Below are 18,603 nucleotides of genomic sequence, written 5' to 3'. Positions count from 1 at the left end.
GGTGATACTAAATAGGGCCTTGTTCCCTGTCCCTGTGCTCTGGGGACTGCGTGTTTAAAACACAACAGGAGGTTTAGAAGGACAAAACCAGATATGAATGACAACAGCTTCATGACATCACTTCTAACAAACCCGTAATCATGCAAGAAAGGGTGAAAGTAAGATAATTTCCTTACCTTCACTTTCCCTTTCACAAAACTAACAATATCTTCTTTATTGTCAAACACAGACAAAGTATGGAGCAAGTTTTGTTCCAGCCATTCCCAGTGCTGATTTATCTCCTCTGCAGTAGCACCTAGAAAAGCAAGAAGTAATTTACTGAAATTCTTCCTATGAAATAAAATTGAAAGGAAGAAAAGAAAGTAATGAAACACACTACTTCATAAATTCATTATGAGAAACTGAACTTTCAACCTCAAAAATTCTTGGTAGCAAACAGGTCAAAAAGGTCTCATTCACAGCAGTATAGTTAGAGAAAAACAAAAACCTCATTGTTTTACAGAATTAGTCTTAGTGCTTTTAGTTTTATCTTCTCAAACACTCCCAGCCAGCAAATGCTGCATTAAAAGTCAAAGCAGAAAAAAACAGCAAAACTTCATCCTGAGCTGCCAGAGTGCAGCTTATTCTGACACCACGTTCTTAAGCAGCCACTGGAACCTTTGATTTACGTCCTGTTCCCAAAAGTTCCTGATCTTCCTCTCTCCCTCCCTCAGTGTGCACATGCATACACACACCACACTCACACATACATGCACACCCTTTGAAAGGAATACACATGGTCATGATCTGCATCTTATTTGAAAACCTCTCTGAAGTACCTAGCATCAAAGAGTTTGGTTCAGCAACACCTGAAGAGTCTCAAGAGCAGTTTGGGGAAGAAATACACTGAACACAAAATCTTGGACAAATAAAAATTTTCACCTCTTTAAGGCTTCCTTCTCTAAGCATATATTTGAGGGTTTTGCTGTTGCTTTAAATGCAATGCGTTCACACTAACTCCAGAAGTAATATTTGAGTCACCACCTATTTGCTTTGGCTCTTTCTGCTTGAAACTGAACTGTCACTGCACAATACAATGGCACAAGAGGCAGATCAAGACAGGCAACATACAGAACAATCTGGCCCCTCCAGATCTTACTGGAGATTAAACATTATAGGATAAAAAGTAAATGCCACGAAAATTGCTTTTCCTAGTGCCTTGCTAGTGGAAGAAACAAGAGACATACAAATCACAGATGGATATGATACTGAATCTCAAATAGAAGACCCATTTTCTCAAGATTTTAACTGTGTGTACAAATAAAACCTTTTAGAGATGCAACATGTTGCCTCACAACAAAAAAAATGATATATATAGCCAAGGATTTTCCACTTTCCCCTGCTCTGGTTTCCATGCAGAATGCCAACTGGCAGGGAAACTTTCCAAGCTTTAACTTCCTTGACAGGAAGGTCTTGTGATGGAACTTCATAAATATTATTAATCAAGGTCAAACAAACAAAAAATCATGAAAGAAAAGACACTTTGATGTCCTTTGGGTAAAGTACACAAACTGTATCAATGGTTAAGAACACCAGAAATATGTTAATTTTATACTAAAATGGCTGCACAAAGCAAATAATGAATTGAATTTTTATTACTGAGCAACCTAAAAGGTACCTATTGTATGGCAGTGCTGGTGGGCTGCCTCTTGTGAAACAGGCCACGAGCAAGAAGCTTTTTACAGCAGCATCCACACTGTTCACACTGCTCCGAGCCTGGGCTCTGGCAAGTGGCCTTCTCCCACAGGGGCTCCTTATTCCTCTTCCTGTGCCAATGCTCTGCACAGCATTTTATTCCACCTTTTTACCCACCTTCTTCATGTGCCTGTGCCAAATGTAAATGCAGTCTAACCACAGCCTCACTCCTCTTAATCTCTTCTTTAAACCCCCTTTTGTCAACCCCTTTGCTCTCCCTCTCCCGAAAGCTACTTCACTTGATTGGACTTGGGTTTCTCTTTCGTCTACAACCCTTTTGAAAGGAAAAACTGTAAGTGACTACACTGAGGCTGAGGTTAACCTCTTTTTTTTCTCCTGTACTGGTATAACATGATTAACCATCTGGATTGAAACATCTCTGCCAAAACAGCCATGCTGGGCAGGGGCCAGACTTCCTAGCAGCCCTCATTGATCTGCCAAAGTCTGTAACACAGATCTGACCCTTACACATATATTATCATTTAAGCCTACAGCTCCTGGAACAGAGGACTGCCAACATACAATTACAAAATGTCATTTTAATTAACTGCCTAATGACATGATGATCATCCCTAATGAAGTTACACCAGGACTGGCAGGAGCTCCCGGAGCTGCTCCTTGTCTTTGCTGTATTATACAGCAGGGACCTTAATTTGACTCACTGCTTTCCCAAACCCAGTAACAAAACTCTTAACATCTTGTTTGAGCAAAGCACCTTGCTCAGACAGGCATAGCTGGGCAAGCAGCAATGGCCACTTCTGCACAGGGAAAATCCTTCCAGCTTTCTCAGAAAAGGTCAAGTGATGCTGTTCCCCCAATTCCTATCGCTAGCACCAGCCAGAAACAACTTCTGATGCCACAGTTCTTCATTTCTGCATGGCAATGGCAACCATGTACATCCTACCCACACAGCATGAAAAAACAGAGCCCTCTGCTTTCCGTTCTGTTGATATAAATCTCATTTTCTCTGGGCTGAGCATCCATTCAGAAGAGCCAAAGAGAATTTTAGAAAACATTAAATCTGATAAGTTTATGTCAACAAAAATCCCAAACCATTCCAACCAGACAAATTTTTTATTTATAGTTCCTTTAATATAAAACACCTATGGACATTAAGACACTGGACAGGGCAAGGATCAGCCCCAGAAAGGAATTTACATATATTCAAATGATCAAAAAGCCCATGACCGCAACACTGGGTTTACTTTCCCAGTGAAAGCCACCTGACTTCATAAAGGACTGTAAGCCTCTGATGACCATAAACACAAAGCTCTTAAATTCCCCCATGAGATGGCATTGTTTAAATATAAAGAGGATGAGGTAGGGATAGATGCAACTGCACAGAGCAATTGCAAAACAAAGAAAACCTAGCCACAACAAAAATAGCACAGACTTTATGCAAGCTTCTTCACACAGATCTGGCACAGGGAAGAATTCCCAGTATTAATGGGGAACATGCAGAGGGATCTCTGCTGAACTAAGGAATAAATGCTGAATGAGAATGTACAGAGGAACGGGACCAAATATATAGATTGCCCCTTCCATTTAAAGGACTTCCATATCAAACACTATCAGCAACATGTCAACAGTTACATTACCTAACTATTCATGGCTTGATATATGTAAGAAAGGGTAGGGTAGAACATTTTCAATTAGAAAGGATGTACAATGGCCATCTAGTCCAACTGCCTGACCACTGAAGGCCTGACCAAATGTTAAAAGCACATTGTTAAGGGCATTGTCCAAATGCCTTAAACACTGATAGGCTTGAGACATTGACTGCCTCTTTAGGCATCCTGTTCCAGTGTTTTGACCATCGTCTTGGTAAGAAATGATTCCTAAAGGTCGAGTCTAAACCTCCTTTGGTGCAGCTCTGAACCATTCCCAAAGGAAAACCTGCTGTAAATTTCAGTGCTAGGATTTTATAGGCTGGAAAAGAAGGGATAAGAACAGCCCTGCAGACTGGCCAACCAAGAACAGTTTAATGGAACAAGAGCACTCAGATGGTCCTTTACTGTGCTGTGGCAAGGTTACTGCAATTCACATCGTTATCACTCTCCTGAAGAGGAGCTCGACCTTCAGAGGTTGCAGAAACACTGCAAAAGGGATTAGTGCACAACAGACCAGGCAATTAGACATTTCCCCTGGACAACTTTATCTCCTAAATCATGTAGCATCTTCCAAATGTTCCAGTCATATTTCATTATACCAACTGCGGGAAGACATTTCATGGTAAGCAAGTGAAAACCTAGACTGGTGAAAGCCTAGACTAAGTAGTTTCTTGCTGTAAGGAACTATTACTGATGTAGGAAAAGATACGCTTATGAACAGACCCACACTACTTGCAGAAGAGAGAAAATTAGTATGTAACACCCTCAGCTAAACAGGCTTTCTATAGAAATTCAATGCTCCTAGTTAACACTTTTTCATAAATTCCTATTTGGAATTTTAACCAGAGATTAATTTGGTAGTAAAACAAGCTATAGGCAATAGCTTTCCGCACACACACTACTAGCTGGGGTTACCTTGAGCTTCTGGACATGCAGGACACTGACCATGCTCAGAATCAGTTTGGGGTTTTCCGTCTGTGACTCACCAATAGCTATGGCCCAGTAAACTTCTGATCCATTCAATAACTCACCACATGCAATGGCAGAGTAACCTGTGAGCCTGGAACTTGGAGTAAAAATTCGAAACGGAGCAACACGTGCGTTAGAGTCTAACACGGCATCCAGGGCACCAACCAGGCGACCTGCAAAGAAGAAGGAGTGAGGGAAGAGAATTAGCACCAACTTTCACTTCTTCTGCCAGCAAGTCTTTTCATGTCTGAAGCCGTAAAATTGAAATATAGAACATAATGATAATGATCCCTCTTCATTTTGTGCTGTGATTTACAGATGCTCGAAATGTGAAAGGCAAACCAAATTAGAAGATCAAAAGCATATAGAGATATTTGTGTTTCCGGTTTTGCCTCATATATATGTATATAACCACAGAATTGAAGTGGAAAGACCTGAGGGCACCTTAAGAAGTTACCATTCCAGCTCTGAAGCTGGCTAAGTATAACACCTATGCCATAAGTGGTGTTTGTCTAACCTGTTCTTCAAAACCTCCCACAACCAAGATGCAACAACTTCCCCAGCGAGCCTCTTCCTCTTTTTCGTTAAGTATTCTTACAGAAGAAAAACTACCCCAAACAAAGAAGTCAGCCACCACAATCTTAAACTTGCTTGCTGGAAATTAATCCTTCCCTGGAAGAGAGCAATTAGCCACAGGCATTTCTGATATGCTTGACATAGAATCATAGAATCATAGTATCGTTAGGGTTGGAAAGGACCTTAAGATCATCAAGTGCCAACCCCCTTGCCATGGGCAGGGACACCTCACACTAAAGCATATCATCCAAGGCTTCACACTGAAAAAGTGTCAGCATGGTTGCCCACTCTTTAAATGATTTCTCTTTCTTCCTGAAACCCAAATCACCTCATCTCTTCCTTATGGATCATGTTTTTCAAACAGCTTATTGAGCTTAAGCTGGAATCTCTCCAGCTCATCCCTAAGCATAACACTCCACTGGACATGATGCTGCTCCTAGTGAAGTTTTAGCCATAAGAAGAGTGGAAAATCTCCTCCTGTTTTTTGCATACACACCACTGTATCCAAGAAAGCTTTCAGCAGTAACCGCTGTAAATTGGCACTTCAGATAAATACAGGCAAACTCATTTTGGAGAGTTGGAGCAACTGCTGCCCCCAAACAGACATTCCAGTTCGGAGGCCAGCTGCAGTTGCTGGCCCTTCCTGCTACCCACCTCCTCATGGTCTCCCCTGCCGGCAGGCAGAGCCAAGCTATGCATGAAAAAGTTATCCAAATGCCATGATTCGCAAGATAACTGGCATACTAAAGTAACTCCTACTCTTTTTATATTCACTCCCTTATATTTCACCTACGTTTAGCGTTTGTCATTGCAGATTGTCCATCCTGCAGAGAGGGATGGCAGACAGCTATAGGTCTACTATGTTTGCGTATGTCCATTTTCCCTTTGCACATGTTAATTTCTCCAACCTGTTGTATTTTTGTTCCTTTGCCATTAACCAAAGAAAAAGGAACCAGTCTCAGCCTCCAAAAGTTTCACCAGCCTTGCAATTTTTATAATTACATTCTCCAGTTCATCACCTAAGTGATTAATGGGAACAATCACCTACAGACCTACAAAGTCCTCATCTGAAAAGACTTCTCACTTGGACAACAAACTACCACTAATTAATTTGAATATGGCACAACAAAGCATCAGTATTTTCTAGCCGAGGAAGTGTAAGAAGCTCACATGGAACAGCATCAAAAACCTTCCAAGTACAAAGAAATTTACACCAAGTACTTCCTCCTTGCATTCACACACACTGTTGATCATGCTTTCAAACCCAAGCAGAAGTTGGACACAACATGTTTGAAAACTGTACGTGAGATAATATTCAGCACCAGTTTGCTTCTCAGCTATAAATATATGCAGATACTATACACATCTATTTAAAACAGAGACCTGAATTTGGAAACATACAGTATCAAAAAACACTAAGCACGATCCTGTAACTGCAAGAAAAGGACAACAAAAATCATCCAAGTACAAAAGATAGCAAATTATCTGTGTTCACAGAAAACACAGCACCAACTTCAGCACATGTTCTTCAAAAAAGCTGGATTAAAGCCCATAAGATACCATCAAATGATGCAGAGAACGAAAACAGGGTTTAACTTTCAAATTTCAAAATACTTGAGACATTACAAGAAAGCAAAAGAAGAAGAAACTTGTGACGTGCTGGGCATGTTTTCCCCTGATGATAAATCTAGGAAAAAGATTTTGTTTTCATTGCATTAAAGTCATGGAAAAAGTCAACTAACAGTAAGTGCTACTCAAATCCCAAGAGAAAGCTCAATCATTTGTGAAATACTTTTTTTTCCCATCAGAAATCATAAAAAAAATAATAACATTAAAGTAGCTGCAAAATTTTGGTTATATTTCTTAGCCTGTGCAAAATTAATTCCTTTTTCTGTTCCTGAATAACTGACCAGAAAGGCCAATTCCTCTTCTCACTGGTTACTTCTGCTTACAATTTCTATTTTGCTTATCAACCATTAAAAGTTTCCTTCTTGCAAAGAAAAAAAATCACCTCCCTTATCTAAACTACCCATAGCTAACATATTAACTAAGGATGACAAAGAGGAGCCGGAACTAAGAATCAAAGAGAAGAAAGAGCAAGGTCACTGGGATACCTGCCAGAGTAAAGCCCAAGTGGCCTGGTCCCACTATGAGGGCTTCACTAGGGCACAGCAACCCCACACCTATACCACTCTAAGCCAATGCTGTGGTTGACATCCTGTCCTATCCCACCTCTGCCAGAAGGGTTTGCAGTGGGGTTGCTCCAGAAGGCACATAAGGAGAGCAGGGGAACATGAAAGCAAGTGCTATTGAAGTCAAGTAAGCACCAAGCATGAGTCCTGTCTCCATGTCTGGGTCTCATCCTACCCCCCAGACAAGGCCACCAGCCATCACTGCAGGCTGTGCAGCAGTCCCCCTGATCATCATCTTCATTTTCTGCTGCCAAACACAGAGCACTAACCTTTTTTGGCAGGAGCCCATGTCTGTGATATAGCACCTGCCCTTCTGCAGTGGTTCAGCTGCACATGAAGTTGATGCTTAAGTGCTGAAACATAAAGGAGAGACTGACAGAGGCAGAGGGGGAGGAAAAAGGGAATTACTAAGAGTGCATTTGCAGGAGCATGAAAAGGATTAATCACTAATAAATACACCCAAGCCTAACATGATGATTTAGTTGAAAATGTAGTAGCATGAAAATTACTCAAACTAGAGGCAGAATTTTTCCAGTGTGAGCTGGCTCCTTTGGAGTAACTTCTGAATCACAATACCTGTGTTAGGCTTCTCACTGAAGCATGGAGAAACAAACAACTTAAGTCCCTGAACACACAAAAGAAAACTTTACACAGTACACTGATTTTGAAACCCACTTTGAAACACACCTAGCTTGTGAGCAAGCACCTTCCTAATAATAAGACCTTGTTCCACTGAAGGGGCTCTTATACAATAAGGTCTGTTTATAAAATAAAAGGGTCTCTGACTCTCAGGTACATATAAATTATAGACAGGATCCCTGGCTCAGACACTGATCCATTAGCATGCTCTCAGTAGGATGCAGCAGACCTCTTTCATATCACAGGCAACACTGAAACCATTTATACTACAGGACAGTCAAAAATTAAAAGGAAACAGAAGCAGAAGCAGGGGAAAGAGAAGAGCTGCTACACTGGTTTCCCTCCCAGAATTCCCATTGTTTATCTTTTGACTATATATGGGTCAAGATTTTTGGGAAGCACTTAAACCTAAGTGCCTCTTTCCCTTTAACAAGCCACTCCACCAACTTCTCATCCGCTTTTTGACCTCCCAAGATGCAGAAGTATTTCAGGAAAGCAGTTAACTGTGCAGTAACTGCACTAAGGAAAGCTGCAGAAGTAGGTTTGCAAAGCCCCCTGCTAAGGACCCCTGGCGGAACACGGCAGGGTCCTCAAAAAGTCCAAGTTTCTTCATGCAGAAAGAATACTCCCAGGGTAAAATTCCTATTCCAGTGTCAGGTGTAACGTATACTTGTGACAAAAAAGGAGGGGAGAACAGAAGAAGTGGAAACATACATTCTCCTACAGAAATTATATGCCTCTCCACAGTAAATCAGATCACACGTTAGCTGCAAGCTGCATTTCAGGTAGAGGGAACATCTACCTGCACTTTTTCAGAGGTAAGTAAGTCTATAAAACAAACCTGGAAAACTCACCACAAACCCCACACTGTACTTGGTAGTTTTTATTTCATCGAAATATCTACTTTTGTGCACACTGTGTGGCTTCAATAGTGGAAACTGGAATACCTCCAAGTAAACCAGACTGTTGCACTTCTAATTGCAAATCCAATTTTATCAAATGTACATGCTTATTACAGACGCAATAACACAAATAAACTGAAGCACAGAAGTTAGCAAGGAACCATTTCAAAATCTGCAACAGGTTGGGAGTGCCTCCCCTTTACAGAGGTCAGCCTGTAACCAAATGGGATGCAATGCACATCATGCACAATTAAGTTGTTCAGCTTTTCTTCACAGAAAACAAAAATAAGTCAAGGGTATTTCGTAACGATTGGGTTCTCAAATGAACTATCACAAATGCACCACTCCTCACCTTCAGAGACATGGTTCTTTATACCCTCACAGAAAGATAAAAGGTCCCATTACAAGTTATCCAGTGTCATGTTCATAACTAATCTAGAAAAAGAAACATGTTTACAGTAAGTTAATCTAACACCAATTTCTCCTAAATGTACCTTATCTTTCAAACTAAAGAATGCAGGCTCCTTTCCTGCATCAGTCTTACTTAACAGCATAGTATTTTTCTGAGACACTGGCCAGAGGGTGATTAAAGCTGAACTCTAACTAAAAACTGCAACTCAAAAACTATCTAATATTTCCACCTTAAGGACAACACTCAAGAAACGGTCAAAAGCACTAACCATTATGCCCGGCTCAACAGCACATGAATTAAGGCACCATCTATATAGGGCAAAATGATTTCTGCTTACCTCCACCATATTTTAAAGACCTTAAAGGGAAATTTCTCAGAACTACTCAAATGCCTTCCCATAAATGGGGTGGTCACTTCAGCAGTTAAGCCATGCTGTAAGGCACAGGGACTTGGATTGATCACTTAAGAGCTCAGGACCAATTATTTAATAAAACCCTCAAAAAAGAAAAAGGCAAAAAGACAAAGCTGATATTAATTTTTTAATTACTATTATTATTAAATGTTACCCTTATAGTTTTACTTTGTTTTTAAATAAGATATCACAATCAGTGATTGTGGCTTCTACAATTAGACAGGAAGAATTCTGATGACATGTTTAAAACCTGGGGAGCAGCAGAAGAGGTGTGCACCTGGAAGCATCTCTTCCCACCCATGTGCCACAGCCCTGAACCTCCTAAACCAAGTGCTTACATCCCCTCTCCCAAAACCAAAGGGGTCACACCTGTGTCTCCTGTACCCTGGGGAACAGCTTTAGCCACTGTACAAGCAAACTGACTGCTGCAGAAGTTTGAAGCAGAGAGGAAACTGTCCTTCCACTTCTCCTTGGTCTACTTGGAGTAAAGAAGAGACTTGAGGTTTCCACTTCACCTCAGAGCAGCACATCTGGACAGATGTGCCACAAAGCCTGCCTTGAGAATATCTGCCAATAGAGCTCTTCTGGGAAAACAGGCAGAGGACCACCACAGTACCTAGACCCAAACCAGTGTGCCAAGATGCTCGGCTCCTCCAAAGCAGAGGCTGCTCTCAGCTGCAGGCACCCAGCACTTCCAAGTCAGGGAAGTGGGCACGGAGAAGTCCCTAGGGCCTGTAGTGACTCCTGCTCTACAAAGGCCTGCAGAGGAACAGTTGGTGGCTGTGATCATCCATATCGTGCCAAAAGTTTGTTTTAAATACTCCTACCTTTTTTTTTTCAGACTAGGTTATTTGTGTAAGACAAAACCACCAAATTGAAGGATTAATGATTACAGCCACAGCTCAGTATCCTGTCAGGCTCTCACCTCAGTGCAAAGCCATGAAGTGTAAAGCATGCCTCTGAATTCATAGAATCACAGAATGGTTCGGGTTGGAAGGGACTTCCAAAGCTCATCCAGTTCCACTTCCATGGGCAGGAACACCTTCCACTAGACCAGGTTGCTCCAAGCCCCATCCAACCTGGCCTTGAACACTGCCAGGGATGGGGCAGCCACAGGTTCTCCGGAAAACCTGTGCCTGGGACTCATCAAGCTCATAGCGGAAGAATTTCTTCCTGATACCTAATCTCAATCTCCTTCTGTCAGTTTAAAGCCATTCCCCCTTATCCTGTCACTACATGCCCTTGTAAAAAGTCCCTCTCCAGCATTCATCCTCAGGAGCTCACTGCTGCTCTTCACTGCTGCTTGCTATCTCTGCCCCTCCATCAGAAAGCTGGGGGCTGAAATTAAAACCAGCCCCGGATGCAGAAGCAGGACTATGACAAAACCAATACTTCACTCAGAAGCAGAAAGCTGGGAAGTGTTTTTTAACAGTACAGGTTGCTTCCCAGGTGATGCAGTTTTGCAAGGAGAGTAAATAGCTGCAAGAGGCACACTAAGCTGCTCAGGCATGATAATTGGGAGAAAAGAGCAAATCAAACAATTCAGATGATCACAAAAATAAAGTTGAAGTTTTGGTGGGTTTTTTTTTAGGACAGTGAAATAGAACTGACAGCTTCAATAAAGCAGAATTAATCTCGGCTCTTTGAAGCAGAGAACAACTCCATATCCTGAATCCTAATTACACGTCTTCACATAGTTCCCTCCAACTCACAATGATTGCAAACAATCAGTATCACAACAGCCATGGTGCACAGCAATTAGCCACGCTACAGGAGGCTAACAAACTGTCTGAAGAGCAGCCACCACCAGGCAGCAGGACACGTGGATGTACCCATTCCCTGGCCCCCACTATCCCTGTGCTCCAGCTGGAGCAGAAAGGCAGTTTTCATACCAACCAGGATAAGCTCAGCCTGCAAAAAGGCATTCCCGGATGGCACCAAATAGCAGGGGTTGCTCACCTGTCTATGCAACGCATCTCAGGAGCTCTCCATAGGACCAACATCCTTGCTGAAAAAGGGATGGAGCGGTTATGAACCTGGCTTCCACCAGGAGCCATAACTGGTGACCACAACCCCATGGCTGGCGCAAGGCAAGACCCAGAGCTGAGATGCACTGAGGATTATCACTGGCTTCACCCTCACCTCTTACAGCCCTGTCAGACAGCACCACTCATCCCACGGGCACTGGGCATTACAGGCTGGGGTGGAGGCTTTTGAGCAGCACCAAGGTAGGATATGGCCCAGGACAGTAGTCATGAAGTTACTGCTGGCCAGCAGCAGCCACCAGCATGAATGTTTGGGTACACCTCTAGCTCTTTCATTCAATCCTTATTTGATTTGGTTTCTCTAAGAGTTCAAAACTCAGATGTTTAACAAGTCACTATTTTCACCTGGGCCACCCTAAAATCCATGGGTTTGCTGCATAAAACCACCGTCAGTTATGCAAGGTCACTAATAACAGCAGCTTTACACCAGCCACACTGTCTTCACTGAGTTTTGCAAAACTATATAGACAGGATTTGATACAACACAGCACCCATGAGAAATTATTTCTTATTAGGCTTCCCCACAAAGATTAACCCTGTAGAACTTATGTGTGCAAGTACATAGCAAAAAAGGATGGAGGACTCCTCCAAGGGCTATAGAAAGGCTGTGTTTCCTTTGTGATGATAAGGGCTCATCCTACTTGAAGATAACCACAGACAACATTAGATTTCAACATAAAGACTTAATGCTCCAAGCATTTATTCACCTGGGTAAATACCAATATTCAGGCCCTTACCTTACTTCCAATATGGGTTTTGGCAGACCAAACACTGCCACTAAGTAAACTGGTTCCAGTGCTCCAGAGAGACTAGGCATAACGAAGTGAGAGGATCTGGGGCATTTCACTGTGGACATCAGTGTCCTATAGTCCTCATGACTCCTGCATCCTTGAGTGTGATGATGAGAACCTGTTCCTTTATTAGACCACTGCATGGGAAACAAAAGACCACACCAAGGAAAGAGAAGTGAGCAGAACCATGTCCCTGCTCTCCTGAGATGCTAGAAACTGCCCCGCGGCCTTGGGGACCAGCAACTTCTCCTTGCCCTGCTTCCCTATGGGCCATTTCCCCATGCGGGCATGCTGCCACTGCAAGGCTCTCACAGCTGCTTATCTTAGTCCTCTGCCTTCAGTCCAGGTCAGGCCAAGCCTATTTTTATAGCCCCAAAGGCTGCACAGCCAAATGCTTCAATTCTCACGTTACAAGTGAAAATACCTGAAACTATTTTCCACCTGACAATGGAGGAGAAGCTGGGACAGTAGCTGCTGCTGCAGCCCTGTAAACTACCCAGACACAGGGCACTGCCTGGGGCAATACACAAAAAGTCTCTAATTTTTAGTGGGTGATGCAATAACACTGAGGAGACCAATCCAGTATTGAACTGTGCCACCACAGACATACTCAATGATTTTATAAAGAAGACATTTTCCCTATGAGGGTGATGAGGCACTGGCACAGGATGCCCAGAGAATCTGTGGCTGCCCCATCCCTGGCAGTGTTCAAGGCCAGGTTGGACGGGGCTTTGAGCAACCTGGTCTAGTGGAAGGTGTCCCTGCCCACAGCAGGGGGGTTGGAACTGGATGAGCTTTGGAAGTCCCTTCCAACCCGAAGCATTCTGTGATTTTCCTGCCTTTTTCTGTGCCATCTGGCCTTCAGAACATGAAAATAAAAAGCCATTATAGCTGTTCACTTAATCAGTGTTGCACAGGCTGGCGGTCACCCTCTGAGCCCCATCTCTCCATACAGAGGTACATCCTCCTCTTTAATACAAGGATTTAACCCAATGTTAGCATTTCAACACAAGCATCTGTGGTTTTGCTTTATCCATCTCAGCATGGCTGCTCCTTAGGAGCAGGAAACCCACCCCAGAGAGGCAAACAGAGGGAGCCAGAGCAGCACACACAGTTCAGAAGGCAGGAACTGGGGTGCCTGGCTTTGAAGGCAGGAGCCTGGACCTCCTGCCCTATCCCTCCTTCCCACTCATGCCTCTTGGAAATACGCTGTAATGGAGAAGCCACCCTCTTGGGGAAGAGCTTATATGCATGCACTCTCCTTAAAAAATGTTACAGTAAAATAAGGAGATAAAAAATAAAAGGAGAAAAAACCCTGCTGATCTGAATTCCAGTTCTGGGCAAGGCTAGATAACATTTTGACAAGATTCCAAGCTTTCAGTAAAGTATTTGGATTTCCCCCTCTCCTTGTGCAAGCCTTCAGAGAGCTCTTCCTTAAGAAAACAAAACCATGAATGCAGACAGTGAGCATGAACAATATCCTTTATTAGCATCATTACTGTGGCATCTTCCTCTCCACAATCCACTGCATTAAAATAAAAGCACTTCTTCCCCCCCCCCCCCCTTTATTCTTCTTAATCAGAGCTCAGATTGAGCCTTTACCTATTAGCATCTCCTTGGTATCTTGGACAAAAAGGCAAGCTGTTTTGAAGATGGTATTGGAACAGATCGTTTAATATGATCCTATGAATATAATATGCATTTTGCCTTTCACCCCTCCCAAATGTAAAGAAGTTTATGAGGATATCCATTTCATTCTCTACAAAAACATCAAGGTCTTCAGGGTGTATTTGACACTCCCTTGTTACAGTGTAATGAACAGCAGCAAGGTAGATGGATCCCCTGTTTAAGTCACAGGAACCCCCAAACCTCTGTGGTCCCTTCACTGCCTCTCACTGAAATACACTCTATTATGAAATCATTTACCCAGACTTTTGGAGATGTACAGGGCTACTAAAAGCTGATGTATTTATGATGATTACAGTACTGCTTGGACTCCAGAGTATGAAAGAGTAGCAAAAGATCTTTTGCTTTTTTAATTTCCAGAAAAAGCCATTGTCAATAGCCTTTTTACAGTATGCATTAAAAAATAAAATCCAAGACAAGGGAAAATAAGGATGAGAACTTTTATCATGTAACTAGTCACATCTCCATGCACAACCAAGAGGTACTCTACAGATCAGTCCAAAAGCTACCACCCTGCAAGAATTTTACTTAGAAGAAATAAAATCCTGAGATGGGAGTTATTCCAATTGCTGGCATATAGCTCAAGGAAGTGTATTTATCACACATAAGCACATTTATTTTTATTAAAGGAATAATAAAGGTCAGATCCATATACAGAAGATGCTTCTTTTTGCCAGTGTATTAAAGTTGTGAACCATAAAGGTTATATGAGATGAAGGAGAAATCAATTTCTTTTCAAAATGTTCATCCTCTGCAAGTTGGAAATGATGTAAGACCTTCATCCTGCTTAGAAAGTGCCCTTTCATCCAGCTGAAAATGAAGGCTGGGAAAATAGCAATGGAAATAACACAACTAAATTAAAAACACAAGTAAAACAGGAGCAAGACAATTTTTATTGATCTACTTCAGGCAAGCACTTAAAGCAGCACAGTATCTCAGAAAAAAATGAAGACAAAAAGCCGCTTAAAACAAGAGTTCATTTTAAAGTTTTATTTCACCTTATTTTATAAAGGGTAAATTTACAAGTATTTAGAAGAATCTTAAGTGGGTTTTTATGTACTAAGAGTGTGCGATGTGAAGTACTGTGTAAACAGCAACTGCAAAGCCAGCTGCTTGAGAAGAGTGGAAAACCACTCTCAGTCCAGTGCTTGTGATGAAATCATTCCTAACACCTCCCAGAACAAGTGGTTTTGCTGTCAAAATGCACAAAACTAATCTAATCAAACAGGAAGGTGAATGAGGCTTTCAACATCCCCTCATAAAAATGAACGTATTGATTCACATACAGACTAAATCATCGTGCAGTATTCTACCATAAGGAATTTGACTGCATTTTTTACTACTGTGACAGCATCTCAAGCTTATCATTAATACACAACCTCAGAACTAAAGATACCTGCAAGTACCAAATCTAACCAACTTCAACCTGTTAATCATGCCTACATTACAAGCCTTTTAGTGGGATAAAGAGGTCTCCAATTATGGGGAAAAAAACCAAACCCCTCGGACCAGAATCAACAGAAATTGCTGGGCTAAACTTTTTTTAAAATCTGTAAATTAAAATTAGTTTTAAAATTAATAAAAAAAATCAGTTTCTATAAAGTATTTCTAAAAATAATATCCATTTCCTTCCTAAGTCTGACCCAAAAGAGCCCTCAAGTAGAGATCCAGGTAAAGTGCTAAGCTAAACATTTACTTGAAAAGCATGTCCCTCAGGAAGACAGAAACTGGGATGACACTGGTCAGGTAATGAGGAGTTAAACACAGCCTCCATCATTTTTTTGTACCCACTGCTTGCAAGCCCAGCCTGTATTCAGTCACTGCCCTAGGAGGCAAATTAAATAACAGTAGTAAATATAGCCTCTTTCTTACAAACATCTGCTCAAAGTCCAACTGAAACACAGCACTCAAAGAAACAGATACAGAAAGAGCTTTTGTGTGAGGGATCTTCTGTAGCCCATCCTTCAGCAATTAAATCCACATAAAATATACCCTCCAGCTGTGCTAACTTACTCTTACATAATGGACAAAACGCCCTGGCAAGGAGAGAGAAGCATCCAAGAAGAAAAAAAGGCATGCAAATATGAGAATAGGGCCATAAAACATTTGCACTGAACCTACATGAGGACGTGTTGTAGGAAGACACAGGGGGGCAGCTCAAGCATAGCACCCATCCACTCTGTTTAAATCCAGTCACGTCACGGGTGGTCCCTTGCCCCATCTACACTCTACTTATGAAACCTGGTCTCCTGGGGGCTTTGTTCTGCCAATCCCACACTGGTCTGACACAGTCTGAGGATATGCAGCCTCTTCCTCCTCATTGGAGGAGCTATGAGATTCTCTTTTACCATGGCATCTGCTTTCATGTATAGGATCTTCACATCTTTGAATCTTCTACCTTTCCATCAAACATAACTGCAATGGCCAGGGTTCAAGTTACTAAGGGGAAGAGAGATAGGAGATGTTTCACTTAAGCTTTGCTTCCACAGTAAAACAAAATCTTCTAATGTATGTCTCTACAGCTTGGCAGACCATATCTGAAATATGGTAGTGCTTAACTGCCCTTTGTATCTGTCTGTTTGGAAAGGGCAGGTAGTAGTAAAAGTGTCTCTATAGCCATGTAAAGCAAAAATGAGAAGGTCAGCTTTGCACTGAAAGCAAACAGTCACCAGCAAAGCCCGACTGCTTCTCAGTGCAGGTCTCCATTTCACTTATCCCAAGTAAAAACCGAGGGAGGAGGAAAAAAAAGCTATCTATCTAACTCCAGACATGCTCTGTACTCCCCCACACTTGCTTTTTGGGTACAGGACTCTAATTTCTAAGCTCTTTTAAATGCAAACATTTCCAAACGTTTTATGAGACTGTCAGAATTCACAGTTCCCTTTGAAAACACTGCCGCAGACAGGAGCACCTTCCCTTTGCCAGCCAAGAGAGATTTGTGCAAGCCCGTGCACTGTAGATTCAGCAAAATGATTCACCTGCAACTTAACCAGAGAGAAAAGCAGTTTGTTTGGGTTAGGCTTGCAGATTTCTGCCGCAGAAAGCTCAGGCTCGAGGAGTTAACGTTTTGTGGATCTGAACCTCATGATTGCCCTGGACCTAAACCAAGCAGCTGTAAACATCTATTTTTAACTCTGAAAATTAATCCACATCGTCCTTACAATCAAAAGACTGGCTTATGACTTCCACACGGGCAGCAGGAGAAAATATGAGCATAAACACTTAACTGCTGGCAAAACTTCCATTAACTATACCAGGGCTGGCGTTTCAACAGTAACACAGTGACAACAGGGATCAACCACGCCACAATTAAGTTCTGTGCTCCTTATGACTCCGCATCTAGGAGAAGCTAAAGCAGACAGCAGTATTATCAAGTGGCAAGGGTCAATGATTCGGGAGCAAAAGGTTTTAATAAAGCAAATACTCCCTTTGAAAATAACCAACCATCCCTTCAAATATATGAGCCACTATTAAAATCCTGATTTTTAAAAGGTGCAAAACAACTTCGTCTGCTTTTAAGTAAGAATTACACTGTTAAACTGCATTAATTCTTCAAAGTATTCTCTGTTTGCATTCAGATACTGATGTCTTTGAATCAAAAGTCTGGCCCAGGTTCCTTACTCGGTTACTCTACAACATCAACGCCAGAGTAGGATAAATGCAAAAATAAGTCGGAATCCACTTTTCCACAACGCTAAACTGACAATCTCCTCCCCGTAATGCCTGTACCGGCCAAAAGCTGTACGCATACATACGACCCCATAACATATAGGGGGGAAGCCGTGCCTCAGCACAGGTCGCGGCCAGTCCCGGGGGGCACAGCCCGGCTGGGGTGCGCCCAGCAGCCCCCTGCCGAGCACAGCGACCTCGTCCCGATCCTGGCTCGCGTTTCCGCAGCCAGCTCCGCAGGGAGCGGGGCCGACCCGCTCCCTCGGCAGCTCTCCCCAGCGGGCGCCGGGCCCCGAGCTCGCCCCCGTCGTACTTAAGAAAGCCACCCGGAGGGAGGCGAGAGGGGAAGTAAAAATAGAAGTGGCTTTCGCGGTGCTGGAGGCTACAGAAGCACGAAGCTGCTCCCGAGGCAACTCGGGGGAAGGGGGGCCGCTCTCACGCCCGGCCGGCGGCAGGCTCCGCGAAGCGGTGAGATCCACGCTGCCCCTCGCCCTCCCCGCACTGTCCCCCGAGCAGAGCCGGCCAGCCCGGGGTCTCCGCCGCGGTCCGAACAAAGAGGCCGCTCCCGCCTCCCGCAGCCCGCCCCACCGACGGGTCCCCCCGTCGCGGCCAAGTTGCCGTGGGGCAGAGCGGAGGCAGGGGGGGATCCGCCGCCCGGCCCGGCGCTCCGCAGACCCCCGCGCCACCAGGTACCTGTGAAGCGGCCGCCACCGCTCTCGTGGCCCCGACGCCGCTGCAGGATGAAGTAGCCGCTGCTCTTCTGCGTGACCCACAGCTTGAGGGCTTCTTCAGCAGCACCTCCTCGGGCTTCAGCCACATCTTTCCCCGGTCCGGAGCGCTGTCGCACTCTCTGTGTCCCCCCCCCAGCGAGCCCGCCGCCCCGCCTTGCCCCCCACCCCTCACCGTTGCCACCGCGCCCGGCCCTCCCGGGTCACATCGCCCCCCGCGGGCTGCGCGGCGCGCGGA

The 18,603-nt window shown here is 43.5% G+C and overlaps 1 protein-coding gene across 1 annotated transcript in view; it reads right to left on the bottom strand.

Moving 5' to 3' along the window:
- Nucleotides 1-18,456, bottom strand: part of LOC117438448 (TBC1 domain family member 8-like) — a 48,935-nt gene extending 30,479 nt beyond the window's left edge. The window contains 4 exon segments of the mRNA XM_034073963.1: nucleotides 177-295; nucleotides 4,376-4,486; nucleotides 18,331-18,423; nucleotides 18,426-18,456. Of these exon segments, the coding sequence (XP_033929854.1) occupies nucleotides 177-295; nucleotides 4,376-4,486; nucleotides 18,331-18,423; nucleotides 18,426-18,456 (354 nt within the window).
- Between the last annotated feature and the right edge of the window lie 147 nt (nucleotides 18,457-18,603).

The sequence above is a fragment of the Melopsittacus undulatus genome, unplaced genomic scaffold, assembly GCF_012275295.1.
Source record: "Melopsittacus undulatus isolate bMelUnd1 unplaced genomic scaffold, bMelUnd1.mat.Z mat_scaffold_330_arrow_ctg1, whole genome shotgun sequence".
Classification (NCBI taxonomy): domain Eukaryota; kingdom Metazoa; phylum Chordata; class Aves; order Psittaciformes; family Psittaculidae; genus Melopsittacus; species Melopsittacus undulatus.
This window is presented reverse-complemented; position numbering and strand designations above follow the sequence as displayed.